Here is a 16066-nt window from a genome sequence, read left to right on the forward strand (position 1 = left end):
AGGGTACAAATGTTCCCTGACTTTACGTTCTGATGGGGGAAAATGCTTCCAAAGTCCAAACTTTGGAACAAATCACATTCATTATTACATGTTAGTAACGTTGTTGTTGTTCCATTTGCTGTCTTTTGTTGTTTTGTCGTTTTGTTCGCAGCTGTTATCTGAAAGGTACTGTCAGTGATGTTTTCCACCCTAAAGTGAGCCTAAGCCACAGCCTCACTTCTAAATCTCACAGGGTTCGGGGTATGACTGACAGGCCTTTGAACAGAGGTGTCTCAGTGTCAGCCGTGATAAATAAAAAACAAACATTGTCTTTCCCTCATCACATAGGGAATTCCCCACATGATACCGCTCAGCACCAGTATCATGCACAACCCCATTCCTTTACACTTCCCCCCACAGGCTCGCAGATGAAAGTGCCCGAGTACAGCGACCACGACTTCAAGGAGGCGCCCAAGTTCACGCAGCCGCTCATCAACACTTTTGCCGTCGCCGGCTACAATGCTACTCTGAACTGTAGTGTCCGTGCCAACCCAAGGGTAGGTGGCAGAATTACAGTGAAAAGTGTTGTGTGTGTGTCTGTGTGTGTGTGTGTGTGTGTGTGTGTGTGTGTGTGTGTGTGTGTGTGTGTGTGTGTGTGTGTGTGTGTGTCCATTATAGTGCTGATCATGTTGGATTTTGTGTTGGATTTTAGCACTGATTTTCCTCCCAGTGCACAAAAAGCAATGAAATAGTGAATTTTTTAAAGGATCATCCCTTTTTTTTTTTTCTGTTATGAACATCAATCATAGTTTACAGATCTCCTGGTTCAACTGTTGCAAATTCCTGTGCAAGGACAGCCTAATGCTTTCACTTTAATATGGTTTTAACCCCAAATAAATTGGTTTACATAAAGCACTCCGGCTAAGCCGTTTGGCTTGTTTACTACCTGTCTGACCACCTGGCCGTCCCTGTTTGTTTTGTTTTTTTTATCTCTCAGGTTTAATTCTTAGTTTGGTAGCGAAGCTTAAACTCATTCAGGAAATCTCAGAGGTCCTTTACAAGGGAAACCTGAGAGCAAATCAGATATATGCAGCAAGGAAAAGGTTTCATATAAACTCACTGCTGCACTGTAGCTTCAGAGCAAATATGGTTTGGTGGAAAGGTGTCTTAAGTATCCCTTCAGTGGGTCCTAATTCAGTTTAATATAGGCTGTATGGAGCTGCATAACAGACAGAAAGGCAGAACAATGCCATGGATTTATCAACACAAAGAGACCTGCTGATACTTAAGCAGCTCAACTGCTAATTGGACATTTCAGAACCATAAATTCTACCATCAATTTATTTAAACTTCAGTCTGAATTTTTTTTTTTTTTTTTTAAGTAGCCAAACAGGCAACCGAGGACACAGAAGGCAAATGAATACACAGTTTGACATTAATGTTGGTGGCAAAACAGGATAAAAGCCCACATAATTTAGCCACATCGATCCACAAACAAACAACACTTGTGCAAACAATAACAGACTTACTGTTGCTACAATAACCAAGCAGACACGGTGGTCTACAACACAAGCAGCAACAAACAACACGATTAAAGACAAACAAAACGAAAGAATTAAAACAAAAAAGTCAGCATGTCATCACAAAAAAATAAACATGAAACAACTCACCAGTGACGTTTTCTACCAGCAGCTGTCAGATCGAATCAAGTCCACAAACGTTTGATTGGAACACAGTAATGTGACTTGATCTTCAAGCACCATCCTCCTCCTCTTCTTCATCCTTGCAGACCTTTTAGCCTCATTGACAATATCCCTCTCCATGGACAGCAATGTCAGGTTTAATTCCTGCTTATTGACCAAAGCCTGCTCCTCGCTAACATTTTCAGCAGGACGCTTCTTTGGGATTTAGCATCAATAAAGTTGCATTGCGGCCACCTTCTTGTTTTAATCGACTTCTACAAGCTTGTATTTAGTCCAGTTGCTTTGAAAATCCCTCAAATCGACTTAAAGTAGCAGGGGGGGGCCCTCTCGAGGGGTGGGGGAGGGGGGACTAAACAAACAAACCACAGCGCCCCCGCTGCTGCTGCTGTTTCCTGCAGGAGGATCCTGCTGTTAGAGCAATGCTTGATATCTCTAGGATCCTGTGTAGACAGCAGGTTGCATTTTGCAATGTTTAACTGTTGCGACGGCAGAATAAAGATGCATTTTAAGTTTAAATATTTAAGAAAGGTGATCAAATTGTAGTGACACTTTTTTCCCTAAACTCATCCGCAACTGAGGTGATGAACAGTCAAAAAGTGAACAAAACAAAAGCTGTAATAAACCAGAATGACCCTTTAAGAGGAAACTTTTTAAAAAGAAAACCAAGGGGTCTATCTGCTGGATTACCATCATGATGCTGCTGACGTTTCTCTGTCTGCCTGCAGCCTAAAGTGATCTGGATGAAGAATAAGATGATCATCCTCGATGACCCGCGCTACCGTATGTTTAGCAACCAAGGAGTCTGCACTCTGGAGATCAGGAAGCCCAGTCCTTATGATGGCGGCCTGTACACCTGCAAGGCCATTAACGACCTGGGAGAGGCGCAAGTCGAATGCAAACTGGAGGTCAAAGGTCAGTGTGGACCAGGAGGTCCTCTCTGTGTGCCTCCCTGGGTACCTGAGCGTATCTGGGTCTGGTTTCCCAAATTTTATTTCTGACTTGGTATAATAATTCCAACTATGTCCTCTCAAGATCTTTGCTCCTTCACATTTTAAAGACAAAACTCATTTATGATCACAATCACCACTCTGTAATGAGTGTGAAGCAGCAAGGCGACTTTGGGAAACCAACTCCACCAGGGTACCATAGTGTTTGAACTGTGTGTTACAGTTCAGCAAAGGGACGATATGGGCGGTGGACATGTAAGTATCTGGACTGGGTTGCACCAGCTATTCATAAATTCATTATGAGGTTTGAGTGTTATGAAGTCTCTCATTGGGCCGCACCATTAAAACTCAACAAATGTCTTTAGTAATGTGTAAATTGGTTGCTAGGAAATATCTATAGCCTATATGTGTCAGGTTTAGTATCTTTTAATGGAAAGTCTGATTATGCTAATCTAGCAAACATCATTTGATCATTTAGTCGAGCATTATTAGCATATTTTTTTCAAACAGTTATATTTGTATCACATTACATATGTCAGCCCATTACTTTTTTTTTGTCTTTGACTCCAATAAGATAATAAGCATTAGCGTCGTCAATTTGTCTACATATGAATTAGTTTGTTTGGTGCAACCAGCTTTATTTCACCAATGTGCAAAATCTCCATTCAAACTTAACTTTGCAAATTTAGAATTTATGAACATCTCGTGCAACCCATTACTGAACATCATTTTCAAAATATGCATAAATAATGATATTATAATAATCCGTTCATGTGTGTGCAGTGCACATAATATCTGGTGACACTTTTCCATCACTGAAACATGCAGAAGTTTATCCTTTGTGTCGTCACACATCTCTATCCAGCCCAGTCCATCCAGCCATCCTGTCCATCATCACAGCACACCACCTCAGCACACAGTCTGTCACCAGTCACACCCGAGTAGGCATGACATATAGAGCTGTGGTGTTTTTGTGTTGTATTATTTAATGTCTCCATCTTAAACTGTTTTCCAGAGAGTCCAGTGTCTCCTTTATGCCACACAGTTAACTCCTCATTTAAAAGAGTTCAGTAATAACTCGCCAGTATTCCCTGGTGCACACATATAACTCCATGTAAACATTTTGTTAACCCCTCTTCTCTTCTCTCTCCCCCAGTCCAAATTCAAGAATTGTGAATTTATGTTCTCATATAAAGGTAAGCTTTCATATGGTTTTGGCATATGAAGCTTATGTCATTCATTATGCATCTTTCAGCCAGCCTGTGTAACCTCGCTTCTCTCAGCCGGCGGGACTGTAGCGTCCGTTCTGAAAGCAGGATCCAGAGAAAGAACAAGTCACAATTGCATGACGGCTTTTGACAGATTTTTACCTGATTCCCCTTAGCTGGCTGCCTTTAATAGCTCAGTTTTGAATATTAAACCAATTGTTGGTGTGAAATCATGTGAATTCAAAGACTGTCTCTCATGTAACTTGTGCCAGAAATAAGGTGAGTAAAAAGTTTTCTAACATTTGCTGAGAAATCAAAAGCATAATCTGTGGGGATTGAGATACTTTATGCACTGAAGACTCTGGCTGCTGTTGAACAACATCATGCATCCAAAGAAAGCCTACTAAATTATATTTCTATGTCATGCTTGGACCTGCCTGATGAGTGGCGAACGCATAAACAGAGACGGCACAGTTTCTCTTGTTGCCTTTTGCTTGGTGCGGATGACTAAAGGTGTTATTCATTAATCTGGATTTTTGTAAAGATTGTGGACCCGCATTTTACCTGGTTGTTAAATCTATTGTGTCTTTGCTGTAAGCAGTGTCCCACTTCCACACTACACACAAATGCTGAGCAGGTTATGAGTTCGGAGTGTATTCTTATGGGGAAAGTTGCAAAATAGTGCTCTGCATTGTCAACATTTTTTACCCTTTTGTCCCACAACAGATTGCATAGGAAAATATTAAAGACGAAGGTTAACAGGCTTTTTTCACAGCAGACATTTTGGTGGACGGAAGACTAACGTGCATAAAAGCAGAACCCAGAGTGATATGCAGTCATCAGTAATACACCTGTACTTTCCGTACAATGATAAGTCAAAATGTCTACTGGGAAAATGTATTGTTTTGTCAAGTATGTTGATTTATTTTTTTTTTGGCCATGCTAATGTGTATCTTGCATTGTTGGTCACGGAGTTGGTCTACCACTTTGGTGCAGACTAAAATATCTCACAAACTATGGGATGGATTGCAATGAAACTTTGTCCGGATATTCATGGTTCCCAGAGGATGAATCCATCGGACGTCAGTGATTCCCTGACTTTTTCTTTTTGTCAAATTTTCCATTATTTTATCATTACGTCTAATTGGACAAATTGGTTAAACAACGTATCCTGGTAACATTGCCATGGAATTTAGGGCAAACATCCATGGTGCCCATGAATACATGTGACCTCTGTGATTCTCTGAAGTTTTTTTTTTCGCCTGGTGCCACATTAACCACTATTTCTTATCTACTAAATACATTGGCACAAAATTAGATCAACTTATTCATGGTTCCCAGATGATGTACCCTCCATGTTCCCTTCAGAATAAAGTTTGTCCAGTACTTTTTTTTTTACCAAATAAATGGATAAAACTCCCATCAGACTCACCTGCATTTAGTGTTTAATGGTAATTATGTGCATGCCGATATCCTAAACTCAGATGATAAACATGAAAACCGTCACGAGCATGTTAGAATTGTCATTGTTAGCCCGTTGGACGGATTTAACTGAAAGCAGTGCCGTGTCTGAGTTACGTAGCTGCTAGCATGGCTTCGTTTTGTTGTGTATTTTCTGCAAAAACAGTAAGTCAGACAATAAGTGTGTAGTATGGAATTGGGACAAACCGATTTACAAACTGCATTGTGTGCATACAGGAAGCCAATTCTGAGCAGCTTTCTTTTTTCTTTTCGCTCCAGTGCTGCGAGCTCCCGGCCTCCCTTCTTTGAATTTTGATTGCTCTGCTGCGCTCAACCTGTTGCTCTTCAGCTTTTCTCTTCTTCTCTCTTATCTTCCTCTCTCTGTTCTTCACTTTCCCACATACGCCTCAGTCCCTCCTAACAATATTATGAGAGAGTTTTCCTTCTCGCCCCTCAGGAGGCTTCACCTTCTTCGAACTCATGAAGCGCGGCGTGCCCCTGCACCTGATTGACAAGTACATGAACGAGACGAAGATTGTTGAGCAGGAGAAATAGAACTGAACACAGTGCAAAAAAGACACTTTGGCTTTGCTTACATCTGCCGCCACTAGTGACCCTCTTCTCACACGTGCTGAGGTCGGCTGCCTGAGGGTGGACGGAGGGATGGCGGGACAGGAGGAAGGGTGTGGTGGAGGGTGCTCTTGTCTGCGGTGTGGCATGCTGTGTGCAGGTTTGGAGCTAGTTCCCACAGAAAAGTAAATCCAGATCATCTTCTTTGTCACCCTGTTATGTTTGAAAGAGTCTGTCTGTGTCCGCTCAGATGCATGTCGACAGTGTTTTGGTTCTCGCTTTAAAAAGGACTTGTAGTGTGTAAAAAAAAAAAATTAAAAAAAACAAACAAAAAAACATATACAAACCACATATAGCACAAACAGTGACACACACCTGTAGTATTTACAAGTGGACTTTTGTTGGGAGTGCTTGTTGAAGGTGGTATTTTACTTCTGGGGTCTCAAAGGAGGGAAATGGGAATATATACACTGAGGTTTGGTGATGGTATGGTGTCAGTGAACTTTATCTATGTCTAATAATTGAGAGACAGTGTAGAGGTTTACACACAGTCCATATTCTGCATGACACATTGTGATTTTTGGATTCATGTTGGACTGAGGTTTGATTGAGGCTCAGTCATGTGCGCATGCCTTTACCTTTGTAATTATGACCTATGGATGCCAATAAAAAAATATATATATATATATATTTAAAAAGATTTGCTGTCGATGTAAATACTCTTCTTGTGTGGACCTGTTTGTGTTAAAGACGGGTACTTGGGGTTAATGAGTGACAGATTTATCGGTCTCAAAGCTAGAACAGATCATGGACCTGCTTCCTCTCTTTTGAATTATTTTATAAATTCAAATGTAATAAAACTAAATCGATTGTGCCAGTCCTATTCAAAATAGCTCCATCTTGACCAGTTACAACAGTATAAGCCGATTACACATGAATAATACATGGTAGTAGCATTTTTCTGAATTGAATGCTTTTAATTTTAATACTTAAATGCATTTGCTTGTTTGCATTTAAAAAAAAAAAAAAAAAAATAACATTTTTCCTTTAGTGACCTAATTGTTTAAATACATTATATTAAAGAGTTCCTTAGAGGGATTAAAAACGGCCTTATTACATAATTGTGTGCTTAATTTGGGTTATATATTTTTTTTTTTTACATTTGTACGAGCCAAATGAGAAAACACAACTGTACTGTATTGCAAGCGCAGTCATGATGTTTTCCCACACTGTTTTTTTTTTTTTTTATTTCGTTGGAGGCGCTGCTCGTTTAAACTTCCCGGTTGCGAGCCACGTTATTCCTTCCGGACGGTCTCTTCCTGCCGAGACGCAACCTCGATCAGAAACGCACAGACTATCGACATCTCTTGGTTCCGCCGTGGAAATGGCCTCGTCTGCCGCCCGGCTATAAAAAAAAAAAAAAAATGACCAAATCAGCTGCTACTTTTCGGGAGTCGACCGATTAAAAACGGCGTAGCCTTCTTCCGAGCCGCTTACCCCGGGATTTTTTTTTATAGGGGGAGAGGTTGTTTCGGTTACTTTGAGGAGTGACGAGGCAGAAAAAAACAAACAAAAAAAAAAAGCAATGCCACATTTCCTGTGGCCAGAGCCGCTGTCACCCGCGCAACTCAAGCGGTTGGAGGAGCATAAATACAGCGCCTCCGGTCGGTCCCTGTTCGAGCCGCCGCTGCAGATCTACTGGAACTGGCTTGTGCAGCAAATACCGACATGGATCGCACCAAACACGCTGACTATTGTTGGACTGATGATCAATATCCTCTCCACGGTGGTGCTCGTGTTTTATTGTCCCACGGCAACAGAGGAGGTGAGTAAAGTTTCTACAAAGGCGAAGACTTATCCCCCCACAATTATGTGCTTTCGCTCCAGTATGGGAAGAGCGCCGTCCTCCATTCAGAAATTGCGCAGGTTAAGGTTACGTGACCGCCTGCAAACTCCACACGCTTCAAAAGCTGGGATTAAAGTTTTTTTTTTTTCCCCCAAAATCAATAAAGTACTTGTTAATTCGGCATGTATTTGAGCTTTACAGCTACTCTTAATTTAATACGATTTCCAGTTTACTAATGGGGTCACTATGTTCGCTAACGCCCTCGGCGGTGCATTTTAGGGCAATGTCAAATGGTTAAATTCTGGAAATGAACGATAGCTTTTTATAAAACAGTGTAAGCCGAATTAGAAGCCGTCTCCCAGTGATAAAGGAAAACGTTCAATTACAAGATGCTGAGTTTGAATGGGCACACACGAGCAAGGACGCTTTAAATCGTCTGTTTTGTTGGCGTAACGTGGTCTCTCTCCAGGAGAACTGTATTGGGGGGGGGGGGGGGAGACGTGCGGTCATGTGGTGTTTTCGCCCTACGTTGTTGGAAAGTTGACAGCGTTGACGTTGTTGTTGTGTGTCCGCCCTCATGTGATGCAGCGTTGTTGATGGCAAAACAGAGATTCAAGAGAAAAACAAAACAAAATAGTGTCGTTGTTCTTCAGGGGCCGACGTCAGGGAGGGAGCTAACCGATTTAGCAACACTGAGGAGTTATTCAAATTAGCATGTAGGTCCAATGGTGCAGTGTTTGCACAAGGGTGAACTAAAAATAGACCCGTTTAAATAGCCTGTAATGTAGTCTCGGCTTCGTATACCTAAATAGAGTTAACTAAAATTTAGAAATGTGCCTTGCTGCATGTAAGTTGACCTATGATCCTGTAATCCTGTGTCTGCAGGTCCACTGTGCAACGGTGGCTCCAGCAGGAAATGCACAGTTACGCGTGTTTATCAGATTTACATCTTTGCCCAGTCCAACCATGAGAACCTCCCAACCTAATCAAAAGTCCTTTGCAGCATGCTGTTACTGTCACATTCCACAACTGCAGAGGCATGTCAAGTCTGCACTGTTATTCAGAACTGACTGAAGCCCACTTGGCCAATATCCACTTTTTTATTCAGGGGGCTGTAAAGTGCCACGGCTGTGCAAACAAGTCCATATTAGAGGAATGCATATGAACCCATGGACACAGTGCAGAGCTCACCAAGCAGACTCTGTCCCCTCCAGGCCAAGAGGCATTCAGGAAATGGACTTCCAGGAAGAAGAAGAAGAAGAAGAAAAAAAAAAAAATGCTGAATCCGAATACTTCGGACAGCGTGGGACAGCATATTTTCTTGATCTCTCTGGAAACACAGACTCTTATTTCTCAAATACACAAATGCTCGCGCGCGCACACACTCATTGTAGCGGTAAACAGTGCGTTGGCCGACACTTGTGCCCAGATGGTCCATATCCTCCACCCTAGTACAGTCAGCTGGAATCTCTCCTTCAGATAGTACACACAGACGCAGTACATGTGGTGTTTGGACGTTGACACACTAAAGTACTATTTTAAATCCCACTACTACTTAAACACGTGAATTAAACAGACTGATATAGTTAGCCACGTCAGAACGTCCTAAATACTGACCAATCTTTCTTTGTGATCAATTTAGATTTAGAGTTCAGATACAGCAGAAGCAAGAAATTTAAAAATAGTGTTAAAATATATATGTTAAAAAGTGGTAAAACACACAAAACTAAGTCATTTGGTATCTGGGGAGTAACTATCAAATAATACTATGTTCACAATCAGTACGTCTAAATGCAGACTCAAATATTAAACATTTGCAAGTAGTTAAATAGCCATTTGCTTAAGGACTGCAACGATCTATTATTTTTGTTTACTACACTAATTATTATTGTTTAGATTGTTTATTGTCAATAAAGTGTCAGAGAATCGTGAAAGGTTTCCATCCCGGTTTCCCAAAGTCTGAGGCAACATCTTCAAATGTCTTCCTCTGTCTAACCGACAGTCTCAAAACCAAATGTATATCCGGTTAAAAGTAGTGAAAAGCAGAAAAACTTCACAATTGAGAGATTGTAACGGGGTTGTGTTGTTTTTTTTACTTTTTACTCAGAAAAATGACTCACACAACCAAATGAGTTGTCAAAATAGTTCAAATAAATAAAAATAGAACTCAGCTGTTTTGCCAAAGGACAAATTTGAGGTCCTTGTTGTGAGCAGGGCTGTCTTTAGATAACAATCTCTCTGTCTCTGTCTCTCCCTCGCTGTTGTTCAGGCTCCGTCATGGGCCTTCTTCCTGTCGGCTCTGGGCCTCTTCATCTACCAGTCTCTGGATGCTATCGATGGGAAACAGGCCAGGAGGACGAACAGCAGCTCGGCGCTCGGGGAGCTCTTCGACCACGGCTGTGACGCCGTCTCCACAGGTGCTTCACCGCTCACTGGGCCGCGAAAAACCTACACTCTGTTTCCGTCTGTTTAAAAACAACGTAACATTGCGCAAGGTTTCATTTTCAGCAACGGGACATTCATAATTTGACTGTCTCCGCCTCTGTTTTGATCTTCCAGTGTTTGTCGCCGTGGGGACATGCATTTCATGTGGAATAGGAACGTACTCGCACTGGATGTTCTTCTGTGGTTTCATCGGGATGTTCATGTTCTTCTGCGCCCACTGGCAGACCTACGTGTCCGGGACCCTCCGCTTCGGCCTGTAAGTCACGCATTCACTGGTGTTGAAGGTTTCCAGTGTTGACACAGACGCTGTGCTGCTCTTGTTTAACTCGCAGACCTTTTATGATGTTATTAATCTCACTCTTCCCTGTTAAATTCTGCACAGGGTTGACGTCACAGAGGTGCAGATCGCCATCATCATCATGTATATCATGTCGGCTTTCGGAGGCGTGAGCCTTTGGCAAATCACGGTAACCTGAGACCAATCTGCTTTGTACAGTCACCTTCACAACTAGTGTACACACAGGGACACCTTCATCTCACCTTCAGTGAATAGTTCAACGGTTTTCTCCATTAGTTTTCACGCTATAAACAATTTGATTGAATAAATTCTTAGATTTTAGTCGTTCTTCTAGTCTTTAAATAGAATTTGTGTTTTACTTTTACTCTGTGCTGCCTTTGGAGGCTTGACTTAACATCACATGAGAGAAGTGAGAAGGTAAATATGGGTAGCTAACGCCATGGCAACAGGTCATCTATTGGACATGATCTGGCTCAAAAAGCTGATGATGTCATCCGCATTTGTTTTTGTTTTTTTTGCTTTGCCCTCCCATCACGCTCGGCATGCTGCAGCTTTCACATAAGCACCTTTCTTATTCTATGAGGAGAATGCTTTTTGTCTTCTCTTTAACTTGACCCTCACCTGTTTCCGTAGTTGCCCGTCATTGGAGTGAAGCTGTACGTCTTCCCCATCATGGGCATCATCGGGGGCGCCTTGTACTCCTGCTACAACTACTTCCATGTCATTTTGAACGGAGGGGTCGGAAAAAATGGCTCCACAGTGGCTGTAAGTGGCGCGAACCAGAGATGTAAAATTATTCTAACGTCGTGAATGTGTGTGGAGCAGATTATATTCCGTACAAACGTGCCTAATAAACAGTCCTGCTGTTTAGGACACCAGCGTGCTGACTCCTGGTCTGCACATCGGCCTCATCCTCACGTTAGCCTTCATCATTTTCAAGAAGTCGTCCAGCCACCTGTTTGAGCACCACCCCTGTCTATACCTGCTCACCTTCGGCATGGTCATCGCCAAGATCTCCAACAAGCTGGTGGTACGTTCAGATTTGGTCTCCATTTTAAGGCTGGCGTCTTTCCTTTGTTTGCATTTGATTGTATGAATTAGCCCAGATTATATTTAATTTTGTTTTCTGTATGTCATGTACCTCCTCTGCAGGTAGCGCACATGACAAAGAGCGAGTTACACCTCCCAGACACAGCCTTCATCGGGCCCGGCCTCCTCTTCCTCAACCAGTACTTCAACAGCTTCATCAACGAACACATAGTCCTCTGGATCGCCATGGTCAGTACTATTTATATAACTGTTTCAATAAAGTTGAGACGTCCTGCCTTGTAGTCCTGAGTAAAAAAAAAAAAAAAAAAAAAAAACACTTAACTTTCTGCAATGCACCTTGAAACAGAAGCAGTTATAAAACTGATATCAAGCAAACTGAACTTGATAACCGATATTAACCTAAACAGCGTCGACCACTGATCACCACTCGGCATGCACCAAGTGCAGCTTGTGTACAGTTTATCGCCGGGTGCTTGATAATAAATCGCATCTATATGACCGTTATCAGTAGACGGTTTTTCCATTTCAGCTGTAAAGTGAATCTTCATTCAGCTCTGGGCAGAATGAAGAGTGTGTTTACTCAAGGAGCTCTTCTAAATTAAAACACAAAGTAAATATTTAAATAAATTTAAAAAAATTCTCCCCATTGGCTTCTATGGTTTTATATTTAACTGTATTTCATTGCTTCATAAGGCAGCAGCCACGACGCACCCAACAAACACAAGGAACTATTCTATTTTCTTCGCACACCTAATTCAATTCAGCGTTTCCGTGACAGCTTACTGAACCGGGTGTGGACAGCAGTCCCAGTTAAACACTTGGAGGACAAGTCAAACGCACACCCTTGATGACTCATAAATTCACAATAAAGTCTTCAGTGCTGGTCCCGGGACTCTGAGCTCTGCAGGTTTCCATCTAATCAAAGACTCGTTACACCTGTGGTTCAAAGAGCACGCGGTTTCTTTAAAGCCGACAACATGACTCGAGATAAACCTTTCTTTGACGCATTTGTTGTCTCTCCTCGCTTTGCAACTCTGATTCCAAACCTTCGTGGTTTCAGGCTGTTCGGCTTTCATGTGGAAGATGAACATGGGTTACAATAAATCTTTATTCTTTAGAGGCACCTCTTACCCTGAGAATCCACCTGGTCAGGCTTCAAGTTACGCGTTTGTGTCCAACACCGACCAGCAGGTACAGGCACGGATTAGTGGGACGGTAACAAGAAGCATCTGTTTGTTTGAAAACAACAATGATCTGATTTAGTGTTAGATGGTGATGGACAGATGGTTCATCCAATCAGCTGCCACGTATTTCTTGAGCGTACCTTCCACGTTTTCCAAAACCGTTTCCAAGAACAACTTGGATGGTTCTGTCGGTCAGGTGACCTTTACAGCCGTCGTAGTCATAAACTGTAACCCTTTAACTTGTGAAGATACTCGAACAGCGTTTTAAAAGAGAACTTAAATGAACAGCGTTTTAAAAGAGAACTTAAATGAACAAATTCAAACTTGACTACACAAGACCTAGTGTAATTTCCCGCTGTAGATCAGCTGATGTTAACTGAGCTGCCAACACAGTTCGTTAAATCGAGGTGGAGCCGACCTCGGTGTGCAAACGGACCTTTTTTCACAGCAGACGTGTCACGGCAGGAAAAAGCGCAGGTGTTGCTTATAACATGAATCACGCCTGCCATTGTGCACGCTGGCTCACTGGCTTTCCTAACGGAGACACTCAAAGGAGACCGAATCCATCGTTAGTGTTATCAGTTCCACCTGCTGTTGTCCTGCTGAGGATGAGTCAACACGTGTGCTGTGAAAACGTCTGTTCTGTAAAGATGGCGAAGGTGTAAGCGAGACTTCAGTCAGGCCTTTTTCTGTGCATAACAACTTTACATGAACTACTCTATGATAATAAAGTTTATTTGTATTACACCCTCTGAAACAAGCCAACATTTTATGACATGATACAATCTGAATCAGGAAGAATTTTATAAAAAATAAAAAAAAAAATGTTTTTGAAAAAGTACATTGAAAAGTGTAGAAACTGAATAAACACCTGACATCAAACAATATAAAAAATAATCAAATAACTGTCAGTTACACATAAAGTGTAAATAATGGATTATTTACAACTAAAATTAATTATTGGATGAATGTCTCCTAGAAGTGCACATATTTATCAGCGGATCAGTAATGTTGGCCAGTAAGTCTGTTCAAACAATTTATTACAAATAAAAAGGTGCACTTCTAAGCGTTTTATTTACAGATCCATTTTGGATTTTTTTTTTTTTTTTTTCCAGTTACGGTATTTATTTTTTTCATATTGTACATAGTTCCTGCTTTAAAAAAAAAAAAAAAAAAAAAAAAATTCACGTTGTACAATTTTTTATCCAGCTACTAATTTTTCTTATCCATCCCACCTTGTCTTCAGATCCTGTCTCTTCTGGATCTCACCCGCTACTGTACAGGCGTGTGCCTCGAGATCGCCTCCCACCTGCGCATACAAGTCTTCAGCATCACGCCGCCGGGCCACGGCCACCGCGACTGACGGCTTGCCCGGCGGGAGGAGGCGAAGGGAGACGCAGATCTCTCCCCGCTCCTGAAAGCAGACGACGAGAGGAGACCCTCGACCCTGAGCCACTGCAGCCTCAACAAAGTCACCACTTCTGATTAAATCTGCCACCAGATGGAAAAACAAAACCAACTCGACACTACAAACCAAAAGAAAAAGCTTGAAAGGCATCGATCTAGTGAACGAAAATTCGAATGTTTCCCTTCAAATCCCGATTGGCTGTAAAAGCCAGTCGGATTTTAATTCAAACATCAGTGCATGTTGTCAGAAAATACATTTAGATAACATAAAAGGGACATTCTTTACACTTCCTGCTCCTTCAACATAAATACCAAAATATTTTCTTTTTAACTGGTATTTTATAGCTTCGGCAAATATCAAAGCATTTTTATCTGCTTTAAACTGAGAGACGTCCTCATGATGGATTGTCGTATATTTATAAATATACGACAATCATCGGTAAATAAGTCAAATGTCTTTGATATATGCCAAAACTAAACAGATTACCTGTTGAAACTCGTGTTTCTTTTATTTGCTAAATGAATGCGACTCGATCTGAAACAAATCAGGGCTTGACAATACAGATTGAATTTTTATTTTTTATTTTTGAAATGACCTCTGAAACCTCAAATAATTTCCAATGAAGTTTCCAATGTGGACTGGCGGGTTGTCAGCGAGCTACGTGGAGGGGTGACGGTCACGTGTTAATGCTAAAAACGACGACAGGCCTTCTGTTGGCCCGCGCTCACAAACACCTCCGCGATTTCTGATGTGTTTATTTCTTCTTACTCATCTCACCTTACAGTCCTGGAAAATAAAATAAACACCTCTACTCCGGCCTTCACGGCGCTGTTGACTGATGAAGCATTAACACTCGACTCGTTCTGCTTTCTCTGTTCTTCTCCCTGAAGGGCTAATACTTAATTAAGCGTGATTGTACAGAAATGAACTGAAGACGCCTTAAATATTTTTGTTGTAATTACTGTTTAACTTGTGAATATTTAAAGCAGCTTTGTATGTGTTTTTGTTTGTTATTTTTTCACTGAAGTGTCATACAGATACAACAACCGTAATAATAAAACAACGCTACTGGAATTTTTTTTTTTTTAAATTTTTTTTTTTTAACTGTTCACTTATGAAGTTTCTTCACTTATGTCTGTCATGTATAGGTGAGTGAATCATTTGGTAATTGAAGAGTTGTTGGATTATCAGTAGTTAAATAATGATTGAGTATGACTGAAAAATTGTAATCTGACATATTCAGGTTCTTCGGGATCAAAAGGGATATTTCTGTCGACCCGGTTAACTATTTAAGGGTTTAACAAAAACAAAAATAAATGGTGTTCTTGATTTTACTTTGAAAAACCACATCATCTTCCTCTCTGATTCTGCTCCCGCAGGATTATGGACATTAACGAGGGACATATCCTGAGAAGATAATTTTGCATAATTTATGGATGGACTCTGGAACTATGCATTGACATGTAAAAACCTTGATTCCAAACACCTTGTTGCACTGTTCAGTAATACAGTGAGACACCTTTCTACTAACAGATGTGAGTGGAAAAGATTGTAATAAAGAAAATATTTTTCATCCATTTGGTTGGCACTTTCATTATAGTGGAAAAAGTACTGCAATACCAGTGTAGAAATACTGCATTCAAGAATCAGCAAATTGTGCTTGATCTGCAGAAAAATGAATGAATGAAAATATATTTGATAAAAAATATTAAATACCTATGACCAATGTGTGAGCAATATTTTGCAGGTGTAACTGGTTGAGTTGGAGCGTTAGGTTTATATGCAATTAGTATTCAGTCCAGTGGTTCCTGAACTGTGAAACAGACTCCACCCAAAGGATCACAAGATAAATCCGGGGGATCGTGAGAGAATTAATGATGTAGAAAAAGACAAAAAAAGTTCTGCTACAAATCTATATTCACTAAAATGCGAGTTAATTTGATTGCATTTGTTGAAATGAAACCATG

At 41.0% G+C, this 16066-nt stretch overlaps 2 protein-coding genes across 11 annotated transcripts in view; both read left to right on the top strand.

Annotated features, from left to right (window-relative positions):
- mybpc1 (myosin binding protein C1) overlaps positions 1-6214 on the top strand; it is a 31097-nt gene extending 24883 nt beyond the window's left edge. For 9 of the 10 annotated variants that reach the window (XM_069715809.1, XM_069715810.1, XM_069715811.1 and 6 more), the window contains 3 exons: positions 400-536; positions 2408-2594; positions 5756-6214. In XM_069715809.1, the coding sequence (XP_069571910.1) occupies positions 400-536; positions 2408-2594; positions 5756-5853 (422 nt within the window). In that variant the 3' untranslated portion in view covers positions 5854-6214. Of the gene's footprint in view, positions 1-399; positions 537-2407; positions 2595-3785; positions 3826-5755 lie in introns of all 10 variants that reach the window. The other variant, XM_069715812.1, reaches the window with a different exon arrangement.
- Positions 6215-7177: 963 nt separating this feature from the next.
- chpt1 (choline phosphotransferase 1) lies at positions 7178-15676 on the top strand. Its single transcript, XM_069715819.1, has 8 exons — positions 7178-7693; positions 9984-10131; positions 10274-10415; positions 10542-10626; positions 11091-11222; positions 11329-11487; positions 11610-11735; positions 13938-15676. Exons 1-8 carry the CDS (start codon positions 7454-7456, stop codon positions 14052-14054), a joined length of 1149 nt encoding a protein of 382 aa, XP_069571920.1. The 5' UTR covers positions 7178-7453; the 3' UTR covers positions 14055-15676.
- Positions 15677-16066: the final 390 nt, after the last annotated feature.

The sequence above is a fragment of the Brachyistius frenatus genome, unplaced genomic scaffold, assembly GCF_029030835.1.
Source record: "Brachyistius frenatus isolate BFR_SWC_R1_liver_20210118 unplaced genomic scaffold, ASM2903083v1 Contig_148, whole genome shotgun sequence".
Taxonomy (NCBI): domain Eukaryota; kingdom Metazoa; phylum Chordata; class Actinopteri; family Embiotocidae; genus Brachyistius; species Brachyistius frenatus.